The sequence below is a fragment of the Hippoglossus hippoglossus genome, chromosome 18 (assembly GCF_009819705.1).
Source record: "Hippoglossus hippoglossus isolate fHipHip1 chromosome 18, fHipHip1.pri, whole genome shotgun sequence".
Classification (NCBI taxonomy): domain Eukaryota; kingdom Metazoa; phylum Chordata; class Actinopteri; order Pleuronectiformes; family Pleuronectidae; genus Hippoglossus; species Hippoglossus hippoglossus.
In genome coordinates, this window is record NC_047168.1 from 2,986,115 (window position 1) to 3,003,516 (window position 17,402).

At 41.4% G+C, this 17,402-nt stretch overlaps 1 protein-coding gene and 1 long non-coding RNA gene across 8 annotated transcripts in view; both read right to left on the reverse strand.

Moving 5' to 3' along the window:
• The window catches only part of LOC117779209, a 315,610-nt gene that overhangs the window by 10,013 nt on the left and 288,195 nt on the right, over positions 1 to 17,402 (reverse strand). The gene's annotated exons all lie outside the window — the stretch shown is intronic.
• sorcs2 (sortilin-related VPS10 domain containing receptor 2) overlaps positions 1 to 17,402 on the reverse strand; it is a 291,814-nt gene that overhangs the window by 6,518 nt on the left and 267,894 nt on the right. For all 7 annotated transcript variants that reach the window (XM_034615083.1, XM_034615086.1, XM_034615085.1 and 4 more), the window contains exons 11-21: positions 16,321 to 16,423; positions 14,584 to 14,660; positions 14,256 to 14,347; positions 8,155 to 8,262; positions 3,771 to 3,891; positions 3,549 to 3,682; positions 2,956 to 3,075; positions 2,230 to 2,401; positions 1,959 to 2,145; positions 1,127 to 1,260; positions 364 to 487 (exon numbers count right to left, since the gene is read on the reverse strand). In XM_034615083.1, coding sequence (XP_034470974.1) covers positions 364 to 487; positions 1,127 to 1,260; positions 1,959 to 2,145; positions 2,230 to 2,401; positions 2,956 to 3,075; positions 3,549 to 3,682; positions 3,771 to 3,891; positions 8,155 to 8,262; positions 14,256 to 14,347; positions 14,584 to 14,660; positions 16,321 to 16,423 — 1,372 coding nt within the window. The remainder of the gene's footprint in view (positions 1 to 363; positions 488 to 1,126; positions 1,261 to 1,958; positions 2,146 to 2,229; positions 2,402 to 2,955; positions 3,076 to 3,548; positions 3,683 to 3,770; positions 3,892 to 8,154; positions 8,263 to 14,255; positions 14,348 to 14,583; positions 14,661 to 16,320; positions 16,424 to 17,402) is intronic.

Sequence of the window (17,402 nt, forward strand, 5' to 3'; positions counted from 1 at the left end):
AGTGTTGAACAGGAAATACAAAGACAGAATCCATTGCTGTAGAAACACGCTGTATGTGAGTGTGTGCTGATATGAGCATTGCTGAACATACATTAGTGGGGTATTCAATGTGGACATGCAGATGTGCGTCAACAGATGGAAGTGGCTTGAGGACATACAACTGAAAGAGATGAGCAGGAGTCTGTGATCTGCCTCAGTCATTCACCCACTTTTCCATTATGTTACAAACTGTTTCTTCGAATCAATGTTGAAAATAGTGTTATTTTGTTGATGGTCTCAATTACACTATTGCACTTCTGTCAGTCCTGTACAAAATTTTTAGCGACATCAACCAAAGTCCACAGTGGGCTTCCATTTTGTTACCGTAGACTCGGACGGTCCTGGTATCCTGCACCATGGATCGGCCGTTGGAAGCCTGGACGGTGACTGAAACCTCTCCTGTCTCAGGGAAACGAGTCAGAAGGCTGTTCTGCAGAGTCAGCGTCGGCTGTGTGAGACAGAGTCAAAGCAGGTTGGCTGTCAGTCATCTCAAGTTTGACAAAAAGGATTCAATGTTGTCATTCAATTGAATTATATTTGAATAAGCAGTCTTCCACATTTTTATCCTATTTAAAAGACATTAAATTCTGAGATATTTGTAATCTTTTTGTTGATTTGAGTTTTGCATCTGTCACATGTTAGACACGTCAGCGACACCTATCCTCTCTATGACTCCTGCAGAGGATCTACTGCTGTCTTCTCAAATGGGCTCATTTGGACATTCTGCAGAGTGTTTACTAGGGGGCTGGCTGGAGAAAATCCAGAGAAAGTCCAGACTCTCACTCAGCCAAAGTTGAACTGGTGAAATTAGCAGAATACTCAGCAGCTAAAGAGCCAGACATTTTTCTCAGGAGCTGGTGGAGACTAGAATTCAGCTAAAAGGAGAGTGAACACTTCTTAGCTGACCAAAAACATGCCTCTTCTGTGTCTCTTAAATGTGGGCATATGCAACTATTGGTATTTCTGCAGCAGCTTTATTGGGTGATAATGTGTCAATGTTTTCTTTGCACCTTGTGTTGCTGCCCCCAAGAGGCAAAGAAATCAATTATGCAGTAGTTAATGCACAAGGTTGTGGCGTATCCTTTACCCGCAGGTTGTCTCCTATCCACCAGTAGAAGACAGTCAGGTTGGCCTCAGTGGGAAGAACTATGGCGGTAAGATTGACCTCATGGTTTCTCCCAGCGATGGGAACCACTTCCAGGTGCACTTCTTGTAGAGGAGCTATAACAGAAGAAAAAGATGATTCATAGGCTGACAAAGAAATCTATTTTATTCAAACACTGAAAACTGAAAGTGATGGCTGTAAGATTTAGTTCTGGATGATGTTAAATTACAGGTCAAATTCATATCAGTCAAGTAAATGTTTCGTACAAGTGCTTCAAGTGAGAAACACAGTATTTGAGGCCGAACCTAATTTAATCCTGGCAGAACTAAAGGATTACGGCTCAGTGAGTCTCCCACGAGAGTCTCCATTATCAGTTTAGACTCATACAACGATAGAAAGACATTGAGTTTTACAGCTGCACAAAGGCAGAGTTGTTCTGTCAAAGTAAAAAGACAACATCCAATAAAATCCCCACTGACTGAGGCATCATAGATTTACCTTGTATGATAAAAATGTCAACAATCAGACAAAGTTAAAGGCAGGAAATTATTCTTGCCTGGGAAGTGAAAAATGAAAGGTTATCAAAAATGAGACCAATCCTGTCTCCTTAGCAGCAGGGGATGAGTGTTCGAGAACCGAGACATATCAGACACTACTGAACCGACAAAACAATGGCGATTGCTGACAGGTTGTGTGATGTCAATGTTGGCAGCACTGCTCAAGTATTAAACCTTCAGTACCTCCTTAAATGTACAGAATTCCCATGGTGGCCAAAGAGCAAAAGAATCATGTGAGAACTGTCTGGGAAGCCGACCTGTGACCTGGATGTACATGGTGGCCTCGTTGTGCCCCGCCATATTCTCGGCCTTCACTGTGACCTTGTAGACGCCGGGCTTTTCGTAGCGATGCTGAATGGGTTCATCAGTCACCGTCAGGTTCTGGTAAATGGCCCGAACGCCGTCACCGAGGTCCACCTGGTACTTGGTGCTGCTAGTGTCGCCCTGGCAGGAAGGAGCAACCACTTCCATTACATTCAAATGGAATTAGGAAAAGAACAACCAATAGGAAAACAACTTTCATCCTACCTGTTCCTGATGGACAATGAATGTGATGTCATCACCAGGTGCCACGGCCAGCATCTGCCCTTTGATGCCGATCCGTAGTCCTCTAGGGGGCAGTAGAGGGCAGTTGTGCTGTTTGGCGCTCTGCTGCCGGTTTAGCCCCCCCTCACACACATTAGATATCACCTTCCTGTAGCTGAAGGGGAGCAGATGATATGCAAATGTAAAAATATATAGGTGTGCGGAGTCTTTAAAAGAGTAACTCAGCAATTTGGGAAATGTGCTCATTACTAGTCTTTCTGAAAGGACATTTATTGGTTTCATATTTGTGAATTATTTAAGTGCATTGTTACCAGGAAGTAATTCAGTAATTCTTCTTAGTAATTCTTTATGCTAAGCTAGGCTAACAACATCCTGGCTCTGGCTTCATAAACAGAAGGGAATTACAGTGGAAACCGAAACTCTTATTACACTGTATTTCAAAATCTGACACTAATGTGGTGTTGTGTGTGTGTGTGGTCGATCTATTGTGTGGGGAGCTAATTCTGTTCCCACAAACATGTTACAAGGACTTGTCTTTCTTACAGTGACTAAAAGACCCCCACAGGATGTTTTACAGTTAGGATTAGGGTAAGACCAGTAATTGTGGTTAAAGTTGAAGTTTCCATGAAACAAATGAAAGTCAATGCAATGTCCTTGGAAGTAAGTTGATGTGTGTGTGTGTGTGTGTGTGTGTGGACGTGTGCAGACCCAGTGGTGGACTCGTAGGTCTGTCCTAGATGGCAGTCTTCAGGGGGTGAGTCTGGGTCATGCCAGAAGTCAGATAAGCAGCGATCGCCCTCTTTGTGGGACCTCTCAAAACCGTAGTCACTGCGCATACACACCATAGACACACACACACACACACACACACACACACACACACACACACACACACACACACACACACACACACACACACACACACAGCAGACAAAGAGGTGATATAACAATAGTTAAAAAAGCTGAAAACTACTTAGCAGGCATTCTGCAAGAATAAACAATTTAAATGGATACTCAGGAATTATTGTTTTTATGGAAATGGTATGTATTTATTCGAGACTTTTACTTTTATTTATATTATGCATACTTTTTCTCTGTGTTTTAATAGTAAAAAAAACAAAACTAACTCACATAAATATAGTTTGTACAAGCATAATTTAAATTTAAAGGTTGTATATCCTTGGTTGTAGGATTTGATTTCTCAGCACATTTACTAATTTCTGCTTCAATGATCCAGTTCCTCCACTGGACCAGTTAGGTGACATGTAGTCGAGGGTTTCCCATGATTCCTAAGGTCTCACCAGTTGAAGTCTTTCTCTGTGCATTGACAGGGTTTGGTGATGAGAGCAGAGGTGTAGCTCTTTCCTTTGATGCAGAACGCGGTGTCCTTTCTCTTCCTGAAACTCCGCTCCTGGCCCATAATGCACTTCTCTCCCTGAGAGCAGACATTGAGATGTTAGAAACTATTTTCAGATGGGATCAGTGTAATCCTGTGTGTGTGTGTGAGTGCGTGTGTGTGTTACCTGCAGGTCTGTGAGCTGCCAGGAGTCATAGTCAGACTCTGTACACTGACGGGGAAAAGACTGCCTGAAGTCCACTTTGACCAGCTCCCAGTCCGACCTGTAGCTGATGTGGCCAAACACGCTGCAAACACACAGAAACACCACAGATGCAAAGTGAACAGACAATTTAATATTGTAATACTTCACATGTGGATATGTTATCCCCCATTCATGCACCCACTGTGAAACAGCTGGCTTCCTGTGACAGACCCTTCCCTCTCCTCTCCACTAGAGGATGGTGTTTTACAGCAGAACGCAGGTGATGAATACCGTCCCTGTCAGCTGGATCATTTTTTGAAGCAGACTGATGTGACACAAGTCATCGACTCTGACATATGTTGCTGTGCAGCTGGCGGGCCGCGTTCCCCTTGTTAACCGCGAGGCGAGTGTGACTAATGTTGTCTTTACCGTCGTCATTAAAGGGAAGTGATGGACGTCTCACACAAGCTGCTGTTCCACCCTCTCATCCGTTTGCCTTTGTTGTTTCTCTCGTTCATCCGGGGCTCTGTCCTTTACCTCTAGTGTCTTCATTAGAAGTCTGTGTATTTCTGTGTCCTTTCCAGGCACTCTTATTAACCGACTTCACTCACATTACAAAAAGTCATATTTTATAAATGCTCGATTTAGTTGCTACAAGGTCCCAGGGCCAGAATTAACTGTGGGGCCCTGTTCACCCTCCCTGTTCTTCTGCTGTGCTTTAGAGTGGGTATTTTACTGGCAGGATTAGCTTAGTTTAGTTTATTTTTAATATTTTTAAAAAGGGATTTTTTTTGTTGAAAACCACAAAATAGACATCAGCAACATCGAAGTTGTAAAAACAAAAAACACAACATAAATATTCAGTAATATAAATTAACATAGATTCATATTTCATTTTCCATTCGAAAATAATTAAGAAGGAGCAACATGCTTTTCTTGTCCTAACCCTCTTCTATACTAAATCATCAAAGAAAAATTTGAAATATAACTCAACTCTCTCCCAGTGACCTACATTACAACACTAATCACTTCTCCTAAATTGGTCAAACTCCTTAATTTTGCTCTTGGATAAAAATGCTTGTAACATGACTACAATAAGCAGAACAGGTTACATCATATAGCAGTTGTCACGAGACGTGAATCAGACAAAGAACATTCATTCGTGAAATGTCCTGAGAGGACATGTTGCTGTTGAGGAATACATACGAAATTATGACCTCATATACATTAGAGTGAGAGCTAAAGCTTCAGATGTCAGATGTGAGCACATGAAACCAAAACAATCTGCATGGCTGGACAACTTTTGACCCTTCACAGCCTCCATATCCCAGTCAATGGGCTCTAAATATAGATAAAATATTAGTGTTCCACTGCTCGCTCATACATCTGCTCTAGATTTGCTCTTTCAAATTCATCAACTCTACTGCGTTGTTTGTGTGTCAGCTCCAGTTAATTTTTAACGTTTTTTTTTAAAGTTTTGAATAGCCACTCCAGAGCTGTAAGAGCTCTATTAGTGGACAAACAACACTGCAATCAGCTCAGTGAAAAGAAATCAACAGTCATTAACATTGTGAAAAGTGCTGCTCCTTTAGTTCCTCTCATTAAAATACACACAGCTGAAGAGGAGAAAAAATTTCCAAGGATGTGTTTGCAAGCCAGGAGAGCTTTGCTGCTGAATGAACTCACATGCAGGGAGTCCTTTGAAGACATATAATACATTTTCTGAAGGTATGTTGCACATTGTGCAAGGAGGGAAATGGTTTGTCAGTAGCACAACGATCTGACGCTATGATCTCACACAGCAGCACGTGCAGGACAAGCCCATTGAGAGTCTGTCCGGTCTCTGACATTTGACCAGCTGTCATTAGTATGAGCGGTGGACGATCCCTGCTCTCCTACCTGTCCTTGGTGCTAAGTCACTGCTCAAAGACTTCATTATGGGATGGAAGGCCGCGCCGTCAAAATCGAAACTCTGTGGCGAGGAAAAAGACCTTGGCTAATCTGTCAGACATGAGCTGCCCTCAACGACCCTCTGAGGCTGCCGACCCTATCTCGCTGGAGCCAGATGGGCAATATATATATTTATAAATGTACCTATATATATGTGACTATGTGTGTGTCAAGCCAAGTCTGACGAGTTGGAGAGTTCAAGTCTCTCCCCCTTGTGTGCGACTGTGTATGTGTGTATTTGTGTGTGTGTGACCATCTCTTTGCCCTTCTCAGCAGATTACAGCTGGGAGCCGGCCTTATCTCAGGTCCATGGCTTCCTGAGATGATGTGACAAGTCTCACTCCAGCTAACTTACTGATGGAGAGATTGGGTAAAGACAGAACCTCACGAGATTTGAACTCTTGGGGCCTGGATCAACAGTTTGGGGTCTGACTCTGCCAATATTCGCAGAATTTTGGCCGAAGCAAGAGGATTGTTATTATGTAAAGTGGCAGTATTCAAATATCTGTAACTCAGCTCCTCTGGATATGTTCAGACTTCAACAACCTCAGCTGTACTTCAGGTCGTCTACATACATACATGAGTGGCTCAAAGCAAAGCCAACAATGATGGTGCTCAGGATAGGTTTAGATTCTTTTTAGTGCCCAGACTGAACTCTGAAGTGATACCTTACTGCTCTTTTTCTTGGCAAAAATTAAGCTGAAACAAGCCTTCAGCCAAAACTGAGTGGGTATCTTTGTCCCAGTAGTCATCCGCAAGTTTATTTATTTACCCATAATCCTCTGCCACAGCTCTGGAAGGAAACATGAAAGAGATTCAAACTGAAACCTGAACTTTGGAACCCACTCTATTTTGCTGAGATGGTGGATGAGGAATCTTTTAAGGTTCATGTGAGTAATACATTGCGAGTATTGTATCATTTCAATATTTTCATTGGATTAAAATGGTAAATAGTCTGTATTTATATGACGCTGTTCTAGTGCAGTTTTTGCCATTCACCAATTCACATAAACATTCATACAGTGCAGCACTTCCTCGATCACTCATCACTCACACACTTCTGTGTATCTTGCCCAAGACATTTCAGCATGTGGATCAAAGGAAATGGCTGACTGTCTTGTTTGTGGACAACACGCTCTCCCCCCTGAGCCACAGCTGCCCATGTTGAACTGACAGACAACATGACAGTGCTATGAGCCGAGCTGCTCATGTGACTCAAAAATTTCCATTTGTACAACAGGTGCATTCATACTATAAGGATCAGAGCTCATTGAAATTGTCTGGGCCAACTCTTGCTCTTTTCTATTAAGTATATAATCAATCTAACAACCAGCATCTATCTGATCATTCTAGAAATCTCTGTATGTGGCTTATTATTATCCGCTTCCCACTTGGCTTGTATATTGTTAAGAGCCAACGGGCCGACAGTGCCCAATTTGGTGGATTTGAACAGAGACTACATTCAATATTAATAAACTTTGAATAAGCAGGCGACAAGTGCTCTGTAGCAGCAGGTACAGGGACTCAGTGAGTTCACGATAGCTGGTGCATTCACAATAATGGCAACGACAACAGATTCTCCAGTTCAGGGTTCTGCATAGTTGAGTTTCACCACCTGCAGCTGTGGTGGTGCAGCTTCAGGGTTCTGCGGACAAAGTCCAGCAGCCTTTGAACCGAAAGCTGCCAACAGCCCATTCCAAACAGGCAGGATTAGAACGGGCAGTGCACTTGTATTCAAAGTTTGTGAAACTGGCAGATCTGAGTGTTAATAACAGAAAATGTACAAGTCCAATGTACTGGTCTAAGCCTGTCGGAGCCTGACAAAGAGCTCAGGAGAGAGACAAATAAACACTGTGAGCCAGAGCAGAACCACAGAAATAAAATGTCAGGAGAGGAGAACAGCCAGACAGGGAGGGAGGGCAGAGGGCACGCACAGGCCTGCTCTCCCATCAACCTCTGCTGCAACGGCAATCAAACCCTCTGGAGGTGAAGAGAGAAGACGGCTTTGCAGGAAATCAGGAGGGAGAGCGGCTGGTGTTAACGCCTCGAAATTGGGCCCCCAACTCCAACAGATTGAGAGGGAATTGTTGTGATGGGAGAGAAACTTGAGCTTTCTTGAGTGTAGTGTTCCACGAGGCAGGGCTGCCCCATCTGTCCCTCTCCAACAACATGAGAACCAAGCTGAGAATGGGTGCAGGGTTAAACTATAGGCGTGTAGGAGTTGCCAAGATTCTGCTTCCACAGAGACTTCTTCACCCAGTATATTATAATTTACACTTGAACTTGGATTGAAGCTCTAATTTGGATGCTTTCCGACCATTTTCAATCAACTAAAGACATAGACTTTAATTGTATTTTTCCATCAGCAGCTCTGTAATCAAACATTATCTCCTGCTGCAATCAAGATTTCACTCACGTCATAACCAGGGTCTCGTCTCCTGGCTCGCTCAGGAGTCCGTCAACGAACACAGAGGTGCTGGTGAAGTTGTGAACGGTCCACGTCTGTCCTTCATCGATACTGAACCTGCGGACAAAGAGGAGGCGTTCACAATCAACAACACTCAAACAGAGATATCGATGAATCTCTACCTAAAAGAACAGGCTTTTTGAGCAATGCTACATTACAAAAAACACTAAATCCCTCCGGTTCTCCAATGTTTGTCATTTTTAAATTATACTTATACTCATTTTTTATGTTCATTAATTTTCCATTTCCGTTAATGTTTTACAAGCGTGATACTTCAAAATGAACATAAAACTGCAATGGAATGATATAAATCTTTGGTGGTAAATCTGCGTGTTATTAATGTAAATTTATGTAAACGCCATAAGATTAGGATTGGGTATCGTTTGGACTTTTTCCGATTCCGATGCCTCAACTTTTTCTGAAAAGAAAGAAAGACAAAGCACTAAATGACGGTCAACAACAAGAACAGCTTTTTATTGCTTAGACAAATTTAACATTTTTCCCGTGCAACTGGAAAGAAAAATAATCTGAGATCTCCAGAGCGAGTTATCTGTCAAGTGCAGTCTGCAGTGGCAGCAGTGCTGAGTAAATATGGCTGCCTGATGGAGAGCGATCGATGTGGAAGCAGCGTGTGGCTCTCACTGCAGACTGCATGTGGTAATGATCTGCTAACAAGGGCTACAATGTGATAATGAGCAGGTAAACATGCAGTTACACAGAAACAGAGGGAAGATACAGAGCTACCAAAGTCTCCATTGTGTAAAGGCCTCAGCATGCTTCAAATAAAGTGTTTGTCACGTTGGCTTGTCACGTTGTTTTGAAATCTACTTTCTGACGCCAGAATCAGGAGGGTGCTGCCTCCGACCGTTTTTATTTTGGCCAGTTGTGAGGAAGTGGGAAATTTGGCAGGTTTCGAATTTCTCTCAAGCTCTTCTTTTTTGTTATACAACTTCAAGTTCAAGAAGCTTTCGATAAGAGACTGACTGTAGTTTCCGAGCTAACATATCAAGACTACAAAGACACTGTGAAGGACTGAAACCCAGAGGCCAATTCATGCTCTGGACTCTCACTGGACGAGACCCAGGGGAACCCCCAGAGGTTTCTTGTGACATCACCCAGGTGATAAGAGTGGATGCCTATGTGCCACTTTTACTGCAGGAGCCCCTTCAGGATTCTATCTGTGACTTTGGTGGGTTAGAGCGGTCGTCCTCTAACCAGAAGGTCGGTGGTTCGATCCCAGTCTTCCACATTCCAAATAGCTAAGTTTCCTTGGGCAAGACATTGAACCCCAAATTGCCCACTTCTCATCCAGAAAATTGCTGCACATAGATGCGCTGTATGAATGTTTGTGTGAAGGGGTAAATGTAAAACTGTACTGTAAAGTGCTTTGAGTGGTCATCAAGCTCTAAAAAAAAAAGAAGCTCTATACCGATTGAAATCACATCAAATAAGATTTTTTTTATCTTGAGCAGGGCTTTAAATCCATAAGTCATCAGCTGGACATCTACAGCCTTCCTCATGCCGACGTCCTCAGTCACCTATCCAATTATATCTCATTTCCTCCGGCTAATACCCGAGGAATTATTAGAAATGGATGCAGCGATAACCTTGTAATCAAATAGATTAGTGGCCCAAACTTATAATTATGCACCATGCCACACACTCGCATTTAATCCATTACTTCCAGTGCTGTGAAGAAACCTGAAACAAGACTTATTCTTCGTGGAGCTAATCAGAAATCAGAAATGTACATAACACAATCCTGTCCAGCCGCCGTGTTACGGTGGCATCTCATTTCTCAGACTGCTAGCTTTTTATAATTAAGTGATATGAATGCCTTGTGTGAGTCTGAGCTGACGAGGGGAGCTAGGGACCGATCTAAACTAATCCGAGTCAGTGTGTGTGTGTGTGTGTGTGTGTGTGTGTGTGTGTGTGTGTGTGTGTGTGTGTGTGTGTAAATTCACAGTTTTCACATTTTCAAGTGGCTGTGAACGAGGCATTGCTTTGAAGCACACAGTTGGAGATATCCTGCCCCATGGGAGCACAGTTTAATTATTTCAGAGAGTCAGAGACACTGAAGAAGAGTAGCCAGTCTTTCAAGGATGCGTAGAGATTTTCTGGAGTGTCTCACTGCGGACGGCTTGACTTGAAGGAGCATTTTAGGTCAGCGAGTGTTCCTAACAGAGACAAGTACTGACTCCTCCAAACTGCTCTCCTTCATCTTGCCAGGTCAAGCTCAGTCTGTGTATCTCTTTCTCTGTCCTTGTAACTCGTTAATGCTTCTATTACCTCTGTTTCTTACTGTCGGGGAGATATAACCCGGCCACATGGAAACATTACACGTTCTTATCCTAAAAGAGTAGTAGTAGTTTTAAAAGGAAACCCTGCTGAAGCTTTGACAACACCCATGGTTCGGGCTGGATATAGAGCTCAACAGTCTGTTTCCAGACGTCAATTTCCCATTAATTTTCTGAAGAGAGATTTTGATTATCATCTGTAATATTTTTACCGTCCAATATAGACGTAACACAAACGAGATTGTGAAACAATGTTATATGTTCCTGTAGAAGCTACAAGCTACAAGTCCATATGATAGCAACTTCCTTTGCTATATATATACATACAAGATTGAAACTACAACATTGTATGGGTAATTCCAGAAAAGAAAAGTGCTGGAAGTCGTTGGACAGGGATCATTCTTCATGAAACATCCCACATCCCACTACACATCCCATAAACATGGGATGTGTAGTTCCTTCACTCTTAACATAATCATGTACACAGTCTTGTACCTTTGCCCAAATTTGTGTTTCCAATAATATTTTGTCAGAATCAAATATTTAATGGTCACGATTCATTTCGTAGCTGGTCGGCCTGGTTCAAGGCTTTAAACCCTTTTAATAAGGATTTTCTAAAACGACAAAGGAAAAAAAAGCAATGGGAATTTTGGTCTCGGAACCAGAGCTGTTCCTAAAGGGGGCGGTCACAGTTATGTTCTGTTGGCACTGATGTCCTGATTTCAGGATGGAAAACCAGTGATGATGGAAAACCAGTATCTATACAATAAAGACAATGCTCAAATAATTACCTTTCAGGAATAACTACAGCCGACAATTATTTTTGTGCTGTATACACATCAATTAAATCGTTTTGTTGCCACACAATGTTCAAACTGGTGATTTTTCCAGCAGTGGTTGCAGTTCAAAAATGCTGACCATCTTGGTTGGATCATTCAGTTGGGGTCCAGTATTCGTCTCCTCTGTGTGTATTGTATACATTAAACCCTTGGATACCCCCTGGATTGCTGTGTAGCAATTTAATTAAGCACACACTGATTTAAGACACTGTGCCACTGTGGGTCTCTCAAGCAGAACAATAACAAAATGCAGCATTTGGTGACGTTGTATATGTGACGATGTGACATTTAATCAGGAATCTAATCCAATTAATGAGGGGGAGAGAGGGAAGGGAGGAGCTCCTGATGTTCAGCTTTTTCTCTGATATCTTAAGACCCAGTAGTCCAGTCGACTTACATTCTAAACAGGCTTAAAATATATAGTTTAAAACCCCTAAGATCTATTGTAAAATCGTAAAAATGTGTCTTAAAACTAGATTAAAATTCCGTAATGTAATCCTTGATGAATGTGCAAGTGGATATGAAGCAAACTTTACCTTAATTAAAATAATGATTTCCTCTTGGTTTGAAAATTGCTAGTAATATTTGGGATAATGTTAATACACAACTCAACAACATGTATGTAACATATGTGTTGTTGTGTTTGGACATTTTAATGCAGAAAAGTGACATATTATACAGCTTGATTATACCAGATAATGTATTCAAGTTGTGCATATTCTTGTATTCTCACATAGGGCTAATGAAATAACCACAAAGAAGTGCCACTCAGTGAGATTTTGTGGGCCCTTCAAGCTGCGGGGGCCCCAGGGCAGTTCCCAATTTTGCTGTGGTTAAAGGCTTAAAACTTAAAACCAAATAATCTCTTACAGATCTGAAGGAGACACGTTGGAACTCCAACACTGATGTTATTTATCACCTTCTACAAAAGTACGAGGTGTAACAGGATGCCGCTAAAACCATGAAGATGCTGTTTCACAGTCGAGTCGAGTAAGCCAGCTAAACAGAAGCATATAACATGAGACATGAGCAAAACACTGGAGTTACATTGCTGCTCCATCATCAGCTTCTTGGCTTCAGAACGATGCACATCTGAAATGTGTTTCTCTCACGCACAACACTCGCTCTCTATTAACGGAGCAGCCGAGAGAGAGAGAAATATCGGAGGGTCATGAACCTCCAGCGAGCGGAGAGTTTCTGTGTCTAGGACTGAGCACAGACAAGAGTTTTGAGAGCCGGGAAATCCCAGCAACTAATGAGGTGATAACATTACAGTCATTTTGTGTAATGGAGTGGTGAAAAAAAATTGTGCACATTCCTTGACTAAGATTTCTTACAAAACACCTTTTCTCGTGCTTTCACAGCTCTTTCCGAGATGTTTTTCCGCAGCATTGCCGCAGCCTTTTGGGGTTATTGATTTAGCCTGAGGCATGAGGGAGAGAAAAATGTGAAGGACGACACTCCACGAGCTTTCTCTGAGAGACAGATGAGGACCCATCGAAAAGGTCATTTGATTTAGGTCTGTGATAAATGCTTTTCTGAGTACTCCCTTATCTATGCTTTCTCATTATTTCATCTTTATTTATTAAGGTCGATGAGATAACATCTCACTGACATTGAAGTTGTCTGCATGAGCTGCGGGAGAGAAGAGGGTGATCTTAAATGATTTTGAAGGGTATGGTGCCAAACTGGGGGGGGGACTGATCTTTCCACTACTGTGAAAATATAGAAAATGGCTCAGTAAACTGAATTGGTAAGTTTTTTTTTATTTTGGTGAAGCTAACCCTTTAATTATGATCCAGTGGCTACTTATGGATGTATGATCCACTTCCAGAATAAATAAATAACCTGCATAAAATCCATCCCATCACTGATATTTGTGGCAAAAAAATTATTTAAATAGACATTCAGTAATATAATACAGTGTTTCCAGACTGCGGCGGCCCACCATATTCTAATTTGTTCTCATAATAAAACAAACTTACTCTACTCAAAATAACATAAGAGATCACTAATTTGGTGTTTTGCTCCATTGCTGGATAGTATCGCTGTGTGCTGCACCACTTACACTGCTTTAGAGCTCAAAAGTGTGGTTGACAATTTGATTAACAGCCATAATATTGTAACCATCTAACGTAGACTTATCAAAAGCTTTGGGATTGTGAAATTATGTTATCCACATGATATTAACTGCGTTTAAAGAAGAATGTGTTTTATTCACAATGTCAAGGAGAAGAACTACACTACCCAGAAGCCTCAGGTGTAATAGCAACATCTCTGATCGGAGGAGCTCGCTGTTACCATGGAAATGTTAACCACAACTACGATTGGCTACAGTCAGATCGCTAAACATTACTACACTAGGCCACTAGAAATTACACTGTATGAAATGCTACATACATACATAAAAGATTCTTCTTCTTGGCTTTAAATTAAAAAGGAGAGTACTGGAAGTCATTGGAAAGGGATCTTTTGCAATGGCTTATGGGATGTGTAGTTCCTTTAATATTAAAAATAATTATTTTTAAATAAAATGTTTATGGTCATGATGCATTATGTAGCTGGTCGGCCTTAAAATAAATTTTTATACGAATTTTCAGAAAATTCAAATTAACTTCTGGAAAAGGACCTGTTCCAAATGTGGGCGTCACTGTTACTATATGCTGCGTACCCACTCATGCCATCATCCGTTAAGTTCTTACCGTCCATGCAGACAGCCAGACCTCACACTTCAAGCTGCAGTTGTGTGCAATGCAGTGATCTCTCAGTACCCGTCACTCAGAATCTATTGTGCATGAGAGTGATGTTTGTGCACCCCCACTAATGTCATAGATTGAATGAGTTTTGTGGGAAACACTGTAACGACGTCTGCTAAAAGTCTCTGTTATTTCTATGGACATGAGAGTGATCTTACTTGAGTATCTTGAGGGGGATAGAAGTGTCCTTGATGGCAACAATGACTCCACCGTGGTCCATGTACAGAATGTGATGCTCCTCCTCAAACACCTTCACAGAATTATTGGGGGTAAAGTGGAAACAATGTTACTAAAACAATAATTTTCTTATGTTAGCTAAAAATGAAAAACTTGGGTAAAAGAAAACCTAGATGGATGTGAAGTTAGATTTAATGTCTTCAGATCAAGTAGCTTTTTGAGTAGAATTAGTGAAGGTGAGGAGAAGAAGGATGAGGAGGGACAGACGGGTAGAAATAAAAAGAAGATTCGAGGGAGGACATAATGTACCTGTCTCCATGTCTTCCCACAGTCTGAAGTGACGTACATCTCTTCCTTGTACTCGACTAACTTGGAGCCAAGGTTACCTGAAGGCAAGATGGAGAATTGAAAGTTTCCTCAGGCAGGAAGGCTCATACGAGGTATCAACAACAGAGAGCACAGAGACTGAGGAGACTAGACAGTGAAACATCCAATAAAGAGGACGTCAGATAGGCAGAGGATTAAACCTTAGAACCTTTTTATTGCTTTAATTTGCTTTTTAACAATTGACCAGATGGAAGGAAGTGGGCCCTGGGGAACCGTATAAATCAAAAATGTATTACATAGTGGAAAAGACAGGTTTGCTGAGCCCGATCAAAGGCGGCCATGAAAGTGAAACATTACAGATGAAGGAGGAATCTTTTTTTTTTGGGGGGATTTGTAACCAGTTTTTTTTAGGGGACTCGTGAAGAAGAACAGACTACGTCTAAGAAATAAAAAGTTGAATGCTCTTAATCTTTGCTTTTGACTTATCATTTATTGACTTATCATACTTTCAATCTTAAATCATAAATTTGACTCAATGCTAATGTTCTGATCGTGAAACTCCACTTTAACAATTCCTAAAATTCACCTTAATACTCACTGACCCAGCTTAAAATAATATGTTTTCATATGTTACTCACACAGCACGACACATTCCCTTGAAATATCCCAACCATTAATCAAATAAGCTGCTTCAGACATGCACTGAACTCTGAATAATCTCCCGACATTATCCAAAGGGGCTGTGCAGACGTCATCGCGTGGACATTCTCCAGAATTCATGTCTGAAAACGGCTTTAATGTTTCTGTTATTAAAGTTTTATAACACTTTGTTTTTTAGGTTGTGTAAACGAGCTCCAATACTGTACCACAGGCAGATAACATACTTAATATTTCTCAGTTTTCAGGACCTGTGGGTTTGTTTTCTTTTTTCTTTTGATTCCTACGTGGAACGTCCACACACAAACACATACAGTGAAGTATTCAATAAATAAAATTGTATTTGGTTCAATGAACTCCTCTGTGTGCTCGAGTGCTTGGCACAGAGCAGGAAGCGAGGAATAGTGTCGTTGAGGCTCCTCTCTGGGTAAGTGGAGGTTTGTCTCTGTGGCACTTTTTAGCTCAGCCATGCGGACTGTTTGTACACAACAGAGATTTATCGTAAGGACTACAGCAGACACACATCAACACAAACTGACACACAAAGACACACGGGCATATACTGTACATATAATAAACAAACATACATGCAGTATTATCGGGCCACGGTTGTGTCTGGATTTAATTTGCACATTCAAATACATTCTTTTACAATGTGAAATTACTGTATATTGGAGTTTTTTTTTCTATCTTTATTCAAGAGTGTGGTCTTTCAGTTGGAGAGCAGGACTTATTGATTTCACATTCAGATTGTGTAATACATTCACTCAAAACCCTGCGCTTGCAATCAAATATAACCTGCTCATGCTTAGATTTGCTTCTGTGTGTGTGGATTAGTTTTTTCTGCTCTTTGATTTTATTTTGCAACAAATCGTTAAAATTTCTCCCAACCAGTAAATGCCAGGTTTAGGGATGATGAATGAAATTGCGGTTACTATTGCTGTTGGTGCTGTTTCCATAAAATACAGGTGAAAAAAGGAAACAGGACGGTGTCCATCTTTATACACAGTCTACGGGTCAAACAGTTTTTAAATGAGTATAATGTTTAAAGTGGAGACTCACCGGCTCCCATGATGAGACCTGGAGCAGAGTCTTTGGTGTGGACAGTCCCAGACACGTAGGGGTTGTCGGCCCAGCGCAGGTGCAGGTGGAGTTGACACTCGGGCTGCAGAGCGGAGAGACACAGATAGAATCTAATGTGAGGATCATAGCGTCATTCATCCACAGCGTATCCAGGACATTGGAGAGTATCCACTATAAAGCAAGAAGGAAGCTTTGGCCTCTTGAGTGAGATGAAAGGTGAAGTGAACCTGCTCCGTCATGTGTAATGAGTCTTACCACAAAGATACCTGATAATCTGACTGCAAATACAGCTTCAGTGTGGGGGCTCTCAGTTCTGTTGATCAGACATTTAATGGGAGCTAATTCATTTCAAATGAGAGAATCAGTCATGAGATCCACGAATGCAAATATTTGCCAGGAGCAGAGCTGCTCACACTGACACTGGCCCACAACAAGTGTGCTGTACTTTGTGCTGGTGACTAGAAAATGTCATTTTTAAATGTTTCTGTGTTTAAACGTCTGTGGTTTGGAGTTTAGTTCCACTCCCTCGTGTCTGATTACTTCTTAATGTGTTGCTGTTCATGGATCTGTTTCATTCTCATCAGAGCTGTCTTCATTCACTGCTGATCTCCTTGTTGCTGCAAAGCTTTCCACTGCTTTTATTGTGAGGCGGCTACAGAACATGCAACATATATAGAGTTAGCCGGGCTTCACTTGCAGTGAAGCAAATCAATTTGAACCAGAATTTGCTTTTACTGAAGAGAAAATCTGCAGCCTAGTTGTCTGACGTATTGAGCAAACGATCGCAGAGTTTTATTATTTCACTTTTTTTACATTATTGATCCGGGAATGGAACTTACATCTCAATGAACAGCAGTAATAAGAGCAAACGTATAATTGGCTGAAAAAACTTTAAACGATTTTTTGTCACCAACTATCTGTTAGGTTTCAATTCTTTAGCCTTTACGGGTTTTGAGAAATCATTAGACTAACGGTCATTAACAACTCATTAGGTCAATTAAATTTGGCCACACCCACAAAAGTTTGATAGCCAATCATAAAATATAAAAATCACAAAATCG